General features: G+C 39.9%; 1 protein-coding gene across 3 annotated transcripts in view; it reads left to right on the top strand.

The window, feature by feature from the left end:
• Window positions 1–14,167, top strand: part of ATRNL1 (attractin like 1) — a 494,510-nt gene that overhangs the window by 41,640 nt on the left and 438,703 nt on the right. For all 3 annotated transcript variants that reach the window (XM_083504739.1, XM_083504740.1, XM_083504741.1), the window contains 2 exons: window positions 11,664–11,747; window positions 13,980–14,093. In XM_083504739.1, coding sequence (XP_083360865.1) covers window positions 11,664–11,747; window positions 13,980–14,093 — 198 coding nt within the window. The remainder of the gene's footprint in view (window positions 1–11,663; window positions 11,748–13,979; window positions 14,094–14,167) is intronic.

Genomic DNA, 14,167 nt, shown 5'->3' with positions numbered 1-14,167 from the left:
AACTGCCCTGAGACCTGTAGGTATTGGGTGTTATATAAATTTAATAATAAATAATAATAACAGGATTGACCATGATGAATAAATCAGGCTGAAGAAAATGGCAGACTGATCATCTCTTGTTCATATTTGTTTTTAAAACAAGACACAAGTTACTTGTTAATGCAAAGGCCTGTAATGTGATGGTTCATTTAGATAAGGGAAAATAGCTTCCAGTGGGAGCAGTTAGAGAAGGGGGCACAAGACTTCACCTCTGCTCAATATTTACAGCATTGCCTCCACAGGGTTTAAAATGCAAATTTAAAATGGGCCGTTAGATGATAGTTGTGTGCATTGCAACCTATAGTTTGGCCACAGAAAAATGCATTTTATGTTTGTTCCTACTTGCTTGTTGACCAGATATCCAGTAATTTTAATGTTTTATGTTTCTCTTTTCTCTTATCTCCCACTTGCAAGGTAAAACATGGGGAAAGGGAAATACAGTTTCCTTTTATCTTATGAAATCCATAAATAGGAGTGGTTCAGACACTTTCTATACTAAGTCAAAAGCTATGGTGAAGTGCAATTAAAGCTGACAGCACACATGAATAATTTAAGTTAAAACACTAGGATGTATAAATTATAACATCTCTAATCACTACAACCTTGGCTCGAACTAAAGAAATTGTCCAGAAATTTTAAGTTACAGAAACAGGGTCAAGTGAAGAGATGAGAGGAGCCCTCAAAGGAAGAAGACTATTCCCAGAGAATGGGATGGCAGCGGGGGAGAATTTACAGCTAAGTCAGTAGACCATGAGACTCTTAACCTCAGTTGTGGGTTTGAGCCCCATGTTGGGCAAAATAATCTCAGGGTTGTGGACGCTGGACAAAAGATTCCTGCATTGCCGGGAGATGGACCAGATGACCCTTGTGGTTCCTTTCAAGTCTACATTTCATTGATCTATGACCTGCTTGAGGATCTGATCATTCATTTTTAAATAGTCAGCTTGGTATTAAAACATGGGGGAAATAGTGCCAAACTTTGTGGCATCACTCTTTCCCCACCTCTGTGGTGGTAGTGGGGCTACCTCAGAATCTAGGCCAGATCGTGGAGTAGTGGGGGCTCATGAAGCAGTTGGTATTCAGACAATAATGCGTTTTGAGGATTCTCTTTCTCTGAAAGTTTCTAAACAGAAGTTGGATGGACATGTGTCATGGATTCTTTAACTGTGATTCTTATATTGTTGACTGTATGACCCTTTGGGTCCCTTTGAACACTACAATTCTGTGTTTTTGTTCTATGATTATTACAAGTACAATGGGAGTAAAAAAAATTGCTTGTAAAATTTTTGCGTTGCAAAAAAACTCTTTTCTGTCTTCTTAGCTCTTTTGATTGAGCCAAATTTCTAATCAAGCTGGGGTGGGGGCCCTATTCCACTGATGGACTCTGTTGGTGATATTCTTAATGTTGTTTGCTAAAATAGAAGTAGAAAAAAGTTCCATACTCTTATTCTGCTAAAGAGCAAGACTTAAGGTGAAATACTAAATTATGAGTTCACAAACATGAAAGTATTTCTATATCCCATAAGATAAAATGTACACTACAGACAAATATTAGGAATGCATTCCTATATTTACTTATAGGCCAAATGCCAATTAAAAGCAAGTGCTCCTTAGATGAATTGGCCAAACCCTGTTTGTCGTCTTCAGTTGCCAAACATTTGTAATCCATAGGCTTCATAGCTGGACTAGCTATAAAACTTGTACAAATGCAATATATTTAAATCCCCTTTACAGACTTCCAAGACAGGATGATAACTATTTTCAAAATAAATAAATAAAGCAAATAAATAATACATGATATTGTGTTTAAAGATTGAGCCTTGGCATTTCTTAACAAATTCTGATACTGAGACTTGGTGTGACCAGGCTCAAACGAAGCCCTGGTGTGCAGATGACTACCTCCATAGTTGTCATGAGGATGACTTTTAAACTTTCAGCAGTATGCTTTCCTTTCCCCAAAGCATCTTTAAAGTAGTATGCAGCTAATGACTTTCCCTGATATAATGTTTGCTAAAAGGGTGAGAATGCCAAGTAAACTGCTTCTGTTTCTTCTGTCAGAGGTTGCAGCTTAAATTATTTTTAGCAGGATGCAATTATTTTTGCTAAGCAGACCAGTGCCCCAGAAAGCACATTGCATGATAAGCATCTATCTTGTGGCTCAGAATGTAGGTAGAAATCCTTTGTCCTCTTGTGGGTAATTGTTGATTAGAAGCTTGTCATAAATATATATGAGAAAGTGAGAAGTTAGAAGACACATGCAGCATTAGAAAGCTTTAGCTGGCTACCTCAGAAGGCTTAAGTTAAAACTCTGAACTAGGTTTTAGGTAACAATGACTTTAAAGACTGATGCACTATATAGTGGTACCTCGGTTTAAGTACTTAATTTGTTCCGGAGGTCCGTTCTTAACCTGAAACTGTTCTTAACCGGAAGCACCACTTTAGCTAATGGGGCCTCCTGCTGCTGCCGTGCCACTGGAGCACAATTTCTGTTCTCATCCTGAAGCAAAGTTCTTAACCCGAGGTACTATTTCTGGGTTAGCGGAGTCTGTAACCTGAACTTATGTATCCTGAAGCGTATGTAACCCGAGGTACCACTGTATTAAAGTGGTTCTACCTGACCATAAATTGCCAGTGTGTTTCCCTTCTTTATTTTGTTTACAGATTATGATAGGCTAGCTCTGTTTGTTCAACATATTCATGAATATGGGAGGAAGAAGCCCCGTTTGCCATGTTTATTTGAAATTGTTAACCAAGCCTATGTGTATGCAAGCACCCTGCATGGACAGGCTCTGTTTATATGTGATCAGGTACTTCTGCCGAATGCAGGGTCCTGAACACACAGAAGCAGGCTGTCTGTGTAGGCTTCATATAGAGTTTCAAATGAACATGTGGCTGTTTAATAGACAGAGTCAGCATATGAGATGAATAAGGCTTACATGGTGCTTAGTACAGTACTGTACAGTGTACAGATAAAGTGCCCAGATAAAGACTTTCTTTTGAGCACCTGTATTTGTGGCATAAGTCCTATTTTTATTGTGTCTTTTATTACTGGGATTGTTGATTAGCCTGAATATAATATGTTTGCCTTGCTTCAGAGCACCAGCTGGATGTGTAAGAATGCTGCCTCTCTTTCCAAGTAGTATGGGTGACATAAAATATGCAAGATTTTCTCTGTGCAGGCTTATTTTCAGTTATGAAATCAGGAAAATGTTTGTATTTGCCTTTAAACCTCATGTCAGCCAAATCTTTTCTGCTTGCTTTTAGCTAGAAAAGTGCAGTTGCTTGAAAGAGCAGTAACAATGATTACTTGATCAATGTAGGAAGATGCATTTTCCAAATTCCTAGAAAGACAACCAGCTTATGTTAGCTTTTGCTGTTTCTTCTCAATTCCCATCTTCCAGAAAGAGAATCAATATGGCTTCATAATGGGGATGCAGTTATTACTTTATTTAGAAGATGGATATTTCCCTTTTTTCATAGTGATTGAAAGTAGCTTCTGAGTTTTTAAAAATGTAATTATTAAATAGAATCACACTATTATTAATAAAACCGCTACTTTGATAATACAATAAGTGCCTTGTTATGCTTCATATATTTTGAGCTAGATTGCCATTTCTCAAGTTTTATCAAATCATCAAATGTTTCTGCACTATTAGATTTCTGTTCTTCCATCCATCCATCCATCCATCCATCCATCCATCCATCCATCCTTCCCCAGGCTAGAGACCTGTTAGGGCATTTCTTCCAGTTCTTGTTCTCACTGTACTGTATGCTGTTTCTATACCCCGCCCCCCAGGAAAGCTGCTTCCTCCACTTTTAGTACCTTCATCCCCAGAATCACAGCGTCCCCTTGGCATCCCCTTGATACAGGGAAAGATCACGATAATCAGAGGTAACTGAATCTGCAGCAGTCAGGGATTCTGCTCATCTCTGTTCATGCATCCTTCGCAATACAATATGACATCACCTCACTCTAATTTCACTCTGTTCAGATAGATAGACTTTCATTATGAAAATAAATAGCTGAAAATGAAAATTATGTGCTTTTGCGTTTGCTGTTAGTACAAGTCAGTCAGGCCTTGAACTTCATGATACGCTCACTGAGCCTGATTAGGCCTATTTAGGTGAGAGTGTGTGTTACAGCAACTGCTGCTTCAGAAAGAAAGGTTGACCTCATAGCAAGTACTCTGCAGCTTTTATGTGCCCAGCATCACCTATTCTTTTGAGGTTCAGATCTTGAGATTCAAGCAGGTAGAGAAGAATTTGGGAATTAAAAGGATGATACCTTGCAGATCATTGGGTGAATGCCAGTATATAAAGGGACAATATGTTTCAGTGTACTCATGGTGCGTGGCATGCATCAGCATTTTAGTGACAGAACACACACCTTGAGTGATTTAGAAGACTGTTGTGGCCTCTGCATCATCAGCACTTTGGGAGCCTTTTACATATGCCAAAGGTAAAGGTAAAGGGATCCCTGACAGTTAAGTCCAGTCGCGAACGACTCTGGTGTTGCGGCGCTCATCTTGCTTTACAGGCCAAGAGAGCTGGCGTTTGTCCAGTTTTTCCGGGTCATGAGGCCAGTATGGCTAAGCCACTTCTGGTGAAACGGAACACTGACACCAGAGCAGCGCACGGAAACGCCATTTACCTTCCTGACGGAGCAGTACCTATTAATCTACTTTTGCTGTGCTTTCGAACTGCTAGGTTGGCAGGAGCTGGGACCAAGCAACGGGAGCTCACCCCATTGCGGGGATTCAAACCACTGACCTTTTGATTGGCAAGCCCAAGGCTCAGTAGTTTAGACCACAGTGCCACCCGCGTCCAATACATATGCCAAAGGATGGTTCAAATGTCACTTCCTCCACATGTATGTCACCACCCATATGGCCTTTCCCACAACCTATATAGGATCATTGTCTTACCAAATTTAAAGGATTTTTTGTGGTGTTGGTTTTCTTTGCAAACTTGCTCATGTACTGGTATGTCCTCAATTTCCATAGACTTTATGCAAGGTTATAATTCTATTTAATTGAGAGTGATGGCTGAGATAGCTGCTTATCTAATTCCCCCTAATTGTAATGTTTCTATAACTGTCTAATAGAGTTTTTTATGACCATTGTTTCCTTGGTTACAAGAATATTTGAAACATGCTTATCAATTTAAGTTGTCTTAGGAGAGAATCCTATCAGATACCTTCATATTTGTCATTTATAGGACATTGTTCGCTTACAACACATACAAAGCTGGGAGTACTGTAGTTTGAGCTGAGTTTCTACTGGCTTGTTTGAGATACAGCAGAATACTATTAGATTTTCATTGATTTCTGCTGGAGATAAATTATTTAAGGAATGGAGAAGTGTGCTTGGATACTGTCAGCACTTCATTTAGTCCATATATCAGGTGCTGAAACTTGACCTATTTTGTTATATGAACCTTCACTTGTGCAGTGCTGGGCTTTTTTGGTAATGTTTATAGTGGTTATATTCTGAGAACACTGGAATTTTTGTCCTTTCCATGTTTTTGAAAGCTCATGTTGTAGTGCACCTGCTACCTTGCTACTGCTTTAAGGAGATGTTTCTATTGCAAGTAATTTGTATATGAATCTAATAATACACATTATGCTTTTTGAAATTAATTGTTTTATATGTATGTTTGTCTATCTATACCTATATATATTTATACCTATATCTAACCTCAGCTAAAACCATATAGCTGAGTTCATACAGTTCATACAGTCAAATTCTGCTATACAGTGGTACCTCGAGCTACAAACCCCTCAGGTTACAAATGCTTCAGGTTACAAAACTCTGCTAACCTGGAAGAGTTACCTCGAGTTGAGAACTTTGCCCCAGGATGAGAACGGAAATTGTGTGCCGGTGGCACAGCAGCAGCAAGAGGCCCCATTAGCAAAAGCATGCCTCTAGTTAACAACAGTTTCAGGTTAAAAACGGACCTCCGGAACGAATTAAGTTTGTAACTAGAGGTACCACTGTATTTGAGTACCCCTGTGGTGGATGGGGAGTATTAATGTGAAACAGGCTTGGAAACCGCTGGTAGCTATTCCATTATAACCAAGTGTGCACAGGTTTTGTCTAGAGATATTGGTTATGCAATCAGTTGTAGTTGTCAGCACCCTATCAATATTTCTCGAGGAAAAGGGGGAAACATGCACTGTTGGGTGCTGCTGCTAGAAAGTGCTCTATGCACCTTGAGACAGTGATGCGGAAGCGATCCTTGCCTGACCTTTCCTGAAGGATTGAGTGCCACTGCCTGCAAGCGCTGTGAGTTTGTTCAGGCAGCTGTGTCCTATATTCACCCCTCCTTAGGAGCAGAAAATGCCTAGATACCAGGTATAGGCTTGCTAGTTTGGCCTTCTTCGCTCAAGGTTCATTGGTCACCTTGGTCATACAGCTGCGCATTTCCCCTTTGGTGGTGGCTAGAGCATTTGCTGAAGCATATTGTGACTACAGTGTTTTCAGGTGCCATATTCACTGAAAAACCTACAGTCCAGTTTATATTCCACGAAGGCACATGTGTGACCAAGGAGGAGCATGGAATGCTTGCATGCAGAAGATACTTACTGTGTGAATTGGTTCTAAGTTTCATTGATTATATAAACTTGCAGCCATGTTTCTGTTTTATGTAAGGAAATGCACATTCTGTTTATTAACATAATACAGGAATGGGTTAAATGTTTTTGTCAATCTCTTACAGGCCTTCCGTTATAATAATGGTCTTGTAACCAGAATATTTGATTTACACATGATGATAGAATTATTGTTGCATAAAATTTAAAGTAACCTTGTACATAACGGCGAGGTAAAAAAAAATTAGAAAAAGTATTTGGTTATTTCAAATAACTAGCCTTTTTATCATATCCAATAGGGTATGTGTAATTTTATCAATGGTAATTACCATATTTTTCGCTCTATAACACGCACCCGACCATAACACGCACATAGTTTTTAGAGGAGGAAAATCCGTAGGCATGCCACCCGTAGGCATTTCCTCCATAACACGCACAGACATTTCCCCTTACTTTCTAGGAGGAAAAAAGTGAGTGTTATGGTGCAAAAAATACGGTATTTGCAGCTTGTACAGGGATGGCTTTGAAGATTGGCATACATATTCCAAAAAGAACTAAGCCAAGCGCTTGAAACCAGTGAGGCAGAGTAGCAAGTGAAGAAAAACATGATTGTGTTCTCTCTCTCTGTGTGTGTGTGTTGGGGTCCAAAATCTTTTTTTAAAAAAAAAAAAATTTCAATGTTGGGGTCCAAAATCTTGAGGGCAATAGCTATTGATTAGAACTTTCTGTTGCATTTGTCCCAATAGAGAACTAGCACTACTATATTAATAACAGTTCCCACCGTCTGTAAAATTGTACTGTCCAGAAGTTTAAATATAAAAAAACACAGTGCTGTTTTATTTAAGAGAAGTAAAAATAAAATATGTTTTAATTTATAGGGTTGCTATAGTTGTTGAGCGATTTTCGATCGACCATAACATTCTTCTGGACCGTCTTGAGGGGCTGGGAGCTGTGGGCACTGTCATACAGTGGTTCCGCTCCTTCCTCCTGGGCCGTGTTCAGAAAGTGGTGGTGGGGGATGAGTGTTCAGACCCCTGGGCTCTCACTTGTGGGGTGCCTCAGGGTTCTGTCCTCTCCCCCATGCTTTTCAACATCTACATGCAGCCACTGGGAGAGATCACCAGGGGGTTTGAGATGGGTGTTCATCAATATGCGGATGATACCCAGCTCTACCTCTCTTTCAAATCAGAACCAGTGAAGGAGGTGGCGGTCCTGTGTGAGTGTCTGGAAGCGGTTGGAGGATGGATGGCGGCTAACAGATTGAGGTTGAATCTTGACAAGACAGAAGTACTGTTTTTGGGGGACAGGAGGCAGGCAGGTGTGGAGGATTCCCTGGTCCTGAATGGGGTAACTGTGCCCCTGAAGGACCAGGTGCGCAGCCTGGGAGTCATTTTGGACTCACAGCTGTCCATGGAGGCACAGGTCAAATCTGTATCCAGGGCAGCTGTTTACCAGCTCCATCTGGTACGTAGGCTGAGACCCTATCTGCCTGCAGACTGTCTCGCCAGAGTGGTACATGCTCTGGTTATCTCCCGCTTGGACTACTGCTATGCGGCTCTACGTGGGGCTACCTTTGAAGGTGACCCGGAAACTACAACTAATCCAGAATGCGGCAGCTAGACTGGTGACTGGGAGTGGCCGCCGAGACCATATAACACCGGTCTTGAAAGACCTGCATTGGCTCCCAGTACGTTTCCGAGCACAATTCAAAGTGTCGGTGCTGACCTTTAAAGCCCTAAACGGCCTCAGTCCAGTATATCTGAAGGAGCATCTCCTCCCCCATCGTTCTGCCCGGACACTGAGGTCCAGCTCCGAGGGCCTTCTGGCGGTTCCCTCACTGCGAGAGGCCAAGTTACAGGGAACCAGGCAGAGGGCCTTCTCGGTAGTGGCGCCTGCCCTGTGGAACATCAGATGTCAAAGCGATAAACATCTACCTGACATTCAGAAGACATCTGAAGGCAGCCCTGTTCAGGGAAGTTTTTAATATGTGACATTTTAGTGTATCTTTCATCTTTGTTGGAAGCCGCCCAGAGTGGCTGGGGAAACCCAGCCAGATGGGCGGGGTACAAATAATAAATTATTATTATTATTATTATTATTATTATTATTATTATTAGTATTATTATTATTATTTGCTTAAGATCCACATTCCGCCTTTGAAATACCAGTAATGTCTGGGAAAGTCCAGATTTATGGCAGCACTAATTAACCTTACCTATTACATAAATCAGGGATGGGGAACCTGTGTCCCTCCAGATATTGTTAAGTTCCAACTCCTAACGTCCTTTGCCATGGTCAAAACTGAATGAATGCCACAACTTTAGTAGTGTCCAGTGGAGTTACAACTTCTAACTCTTTAAAGCAGGTTAACCCTGCCAAGCTGCCCAGTTTGACAACCAAGGCCATTTCCCCCAGCTGGTGGGTGGTAGGACAGTGTTAAATCCTGCATTGGTTGTACAGCCAAGGCAACAGGTTTTAACACACACACACACACACACACACACACACACACACACACACACGGCATCAGCCGATAAGCAGGGGTTAAACTCTGCTCAGTTTGGCAGAATTCTATGCAGATGCCTGCTAAAACAAATATTGTTCCTTTTAGCAGGGAATTCTGATGCAAACTCATTCCTTTTTCATGATGAGGTTTGCATTGAAATCTTGATTAAATGATGTGCTTTCAAACAAATGAAGGGCTTGCTAAAAAGAAAGATCCTGCCCACCTGTCCCGTCCAATGATCTAGCTGGCTTTTAATATATTCCTGTCTGTTTAACCATGGACACTGTAATGAATTTCTATAGTATTCCATATTTTCCAGAACCATTTTTATATTTTGCTTGCTGAGCTGCTTTGGTGTGTTGGTACCCACAATGAGCCCTCAGAGGCAGGTTGGGAATTCATTACAAGTTTTCTTAAAGGAGTAATTCTGTTTTGATACTTTGCAATAGTCTTCTGTTTAAGTGACTTTTTTTATTTCATTAGTCGTTCACCGGCAGTATTAAACTTCTGTCAAAAATAATTGCTTATCTGTCTTTATTCATCCTTTGCGACTGCAGCTGTCTCAATGCAGTACTGATTTGACAGTCAACTTATCTTTTTTCTTTGCACCAGCTCATGAGAACAGTGTCTTTCTATTGCCTATATGTAATTGTTTAAATTTACCTTGGCTGGTAAAGTATCCTCAGGTAAATAAAAAGCAAAATATTACTCTATGGAAATATTTATGATTGACAAACCAGACCATTTCCCCCCCCCCAGCTTGTAAAGTAAATATTTTGAAGAATTTTTCTTCTCACACAAAAACAAATATTTACCATTTGCAGGCCTTTGTCAGTATAGTATAGTATAAAAAAGTAATACTGTGCACTTCTCAAAGTATTCTATGCTAATGCTATACATGGTGAGTCTCTTCTAAGGGTGCTGCCTTGTTGATTTCACCCATAGGAGCAATTCCTTTTATATGGGAGTGGTGGGGAAATGAGACAGCATGCAGACAATATATGAGTTTATTTACTATAACTAAGGTTTCAAATAGGGTCACAAATGATACACTGGCGGTGTATTTTAATTTATGCATTGGTAATTATTTTGGATTGATTACTTCCACATGCTCTATTGCTCTTGAAAATTATATAGAAGCTTCATATGCCTCAAAATACTGCTACCTGTCTCAGGAGAGGAAATGGAACTTCAGCATTCTTTAATGCTTTACAATGGTATCTTGTCATATTTCAGATATTATGCAAAGTGTTGATTTTGATTTATAAATTGTTTGGATCCAATGCATATTTGGGCTTACTGTCACTTCAGCTCCTCCACTTAATCAGAAAATGTTTTTTTTTAATTATACCAGCTGCCACCAGACTAAATCTTGAATCTTAACACCATCATTCTTTACAGCTTTATTGTTCCTCTGCTACCATTTATTTCACACCTTTATTCATTTTACACATAGCATATCAAGTATTGGCATGGAACAAAGAGAGGAAGGATTCATACTTAAAAGTTCAAGACAAATAACGTATTAAATATGATTTATAATATAATGTGTTTACTTATAGGTTGACCCCTTCACTCTTCATCAGTTGTCAGCCACTGCTGCCACCACATCTGTCTTCCTTCCATCTCTTCTTATCCATGCTCATCTTCTTCATAGTGTTCCTAATGGAATTCCAAATGCTCTTTGGCCATATAATTATGGACCAATTTGTTTGAAAGGGATGTGCACTAAATGACCATTGGTTGTATTTATATGCCACACTAAACATGGTTTTAACATGGCTTGCACAAGCAGGAATAAGTGGCATGCTTCCCTGTCTCTTTCTCCTTGCATGTGACTGAGACAAGGGTTTGGAAGTCTCTGTGTTTGGTTACTCATGGTTTTTGTTGTTGCATGGACCAACAGTTATAATTAACTGTGGTTAGTTTAAACCAAGCTGTCTTCAAACTTTGGTTTCTAATGGCTTGTTTAACTAACCATTGATTATATTAATTCTGAGTCTAAACCATAATTCTGAGTCTGGACAACATGGCAGGTAGGGGTTAACAAAAAGCAGAAGTGAGAGATTTTGAATGTCTCCCAGCCATATAGGAGGGTTTCTGTAACAGAGCCTAAGGCACACCGTGGTTGTTCCTGTCCATGTACATCACACTAAACCATATTTTAGCAGGACACATGATAATGGCCATTGAAGATAGGTCAATACTAAGACCACCCACCTTAGTTTATTCCACAATACACACTTTTTAAGGGGACTCGATGCATAGTAGACCTGTTCAGATATTTTTCACCTTTTATTTTAATATTATTTTATTATATTTTTATTGTTGCATTACAAGTCACTCTAGGGCAAGCAGCTGAGAAATATTAACAAGAGAAATGTAGGAAATATTTTTATGTCAATTAAGTTTGTGTTTTTGAAACACATTTTTACTCAAGTTAAATATATTTATATATAGGTATGTTCTTAAGCAGAGGAAAATACGTGGGCTTATAAGGCTAATTATTCCTGGTTTATTCTTTTGTAGGTTAACTGAACCTTCTGGATATTTAACAGATGGACCAATAAATTATAAATACAAAACTAAATGTACATGGTTAATTGAAGGATAGTAAGTATATATTTTGTATTAATGTCTTCTGGCAAACCAAGGCTGGGGATTTGGTGGCCCTCCAAATGTTGTTGGACTCCCATAAGTACCAGCCTGCCTGGCCAGTTGTAAGGGATGATGGGATTTGTAATTGAACAACATCTGGAGGACTGGTTCTCCAACACTATAATAAACTAGGCTTTTAACTTCAGAGCATAGTGTTATGCAAAGAGTATTGTTCTGTGTAACATTTCCCCTTGATAAACAGTTACTAATGTTTGCTCTAAGGTTTCACTATCTCCTGATGAATTTCCAAATCAGGGCACAGCTTAATTTTGGAAACGGGAATAGGGAAGCTTTGCATTGAACGTTGAATCAGAAATGCATCATGGACCAGGAGGACCTAACACTAATGTTTGTTGCATGTCTGGGTCCAGCTTGAAGTATGAATGCCATGCCTGCCTCAGGCTTACCTTGCAGCAGAGGCTGGGAAGTCACCTGTCATGTTAAATTTATTTCAGTTCCCCACAGTTTCTGAAATAGATGCTGTGTTGGGTGTTGTGGGCAATTTTAGCATAGTGGACAGTTTCCTAGACCAGGCTACCGCCAGCATGCAATCCTGCAGCTAGAGAACAGGTGGTTGAGAGAGCAAAACAGGTGTCAGTACCAGTGTGCCAGGCCAAGGATGCCAGGTACTGGTGCCAGCTCCATGCATATCCTTAATCTGCAAATGGCTTTTATTGATTTAGCTGCTTCCGAACCACAGTTAATGGATGTGTTGCACTTGAAATATACTATGCACTGAAATTAATATACTTAAAGATGAAAATTGCAATAACTGATTACTCATTTCTAATACTCTTGATTTCTGTTTTATGGGAACAAGCCTTTTGCCCCTACACTTCCTCTTCGTTCTCTCCCCATACATTCTCTGCTTGAAATTTGAACCTGGTTACCTGAGAGTAAGCCCCACTGATATCTGTGAGACTGACATTTGAATCACTATGTATACAATTTTATTATTAGTTTCTTAAATAATAGTTTCCCATAATGTCTGAACTGGGAAGCTATGGTTTTAGGTTTCTCCCTCAGCTATGGATTCATATCCACATTTGGAGGGGGTCTTTGAACCACAGCTAACCAGTTCGTGGAAAACTGTGGTTTAAAAAACTAAAATAACTTTTTCTGAAGCTAGGTACAGAAAGTTGAGAAAAAGAGAAATGGGAAGACAGACATGCTGAGTTGCCCCCAACATGGGGCTGGGCTGGGCTGTTGCACATGCATGATGTCACATACATGCTGCCCCCCAACCTGGTCAGACCAACTTGGCCGGACAGTTCCCCACCCCCTCCATCACCAGCCACCTTTTTTTTGTTCGCTGCCGCAAGGTCAAGGCCACATCGGCAAGCCCTCCTCCTCCTCCTTAAGGCCCATCAGGATCACCAAGCACCTTCCCCCAGACAGTCGTGAAAGGAACGTGCTAGTACAAAGACACTTTGCACTGGTGCATCCCTGGTGGAGATCGCCAGAACGGTTTCCTTGTAGGTGCCCTGGAAATCCTGAAAGGAACACGCCAGCACAAAGACATTTCACACTGGTATGTCCCTGGTGGAGATTTACAGAGCACTTTCCTGGGAGGCACCCTGGCTTGTCAAAGGGATGCACCAGTGCAAAGACGCTTTGCCCTGGCACATTCTTTTGAGTAGTGCCGTGGAATTGGGTGGTGGGTGGGCTCTTCCTTGATAATATGGGGGCTGGTCCCCTGGCCCTCCCAATGGTGCCCCTGTGGAAGGACGACATATAGCTACGTAGCTTGTTCTCAGGTTGATAAACTCTGATTTACTTAAGATAGTGAATTAACAGCATTTTCTTATATACTTACAAGTAAGATAGTGTTTACTGTTAATCAGTATGTAAATATAATAATTTGAGGTTTATTGATTTGTTTTTGTTTTTATGTATTTTGCGTTTTTTATCTTGTATTTTTATGTTCTGAACCACCCTAAGATATACGGATGATGGACAGTATACAAATTTAATAAAAAATAATAATTAATAACAGTAATGCTGTACCTACAAAACTGTTGCTTTCATGCACAATTATAAGTAAGAAGGCTTACAATTGGATTTGAAAATAATACTTGCCTTTTTCATACTACTTTATTGCATCCTTAAATTTATTTACATTGTATTATAAGTTACGCTATTTCTGAACAGGCTAACGTTCTTGCTGTTTTTTTTCTTCTCTTCTAGTCCTAATTCAGTTTTAAGACTAAGATTTAATCATTTTGCCACAGAATGTAGTTGGGACCATATGTATGTTTACGATGGAGATTCAATATATGCACCTTTAATAGCAGTATTTAGGTAAGTACTTTAGCTTAATAGCTTCTATTACAATTTTATGAAAATCTTTGTGTGAATGGAAATTTAGCATTACA

The sequence above is a fragment of the Podarcis liolepis genome, assembly GCF_965112155.1.
Source record: "Podarcis liolepis genome assembly, chromosome: 5".
Classification (NCBI taxonomy): Eukaryota; Metazoa; Chordata; class Lepidosauria; order Squamata; family Lacertidae; genus Podarcis; species Podarcis liolepis.
This window is presented reverse-complemented; position numbering and strand designations above follow the sequence as displayed.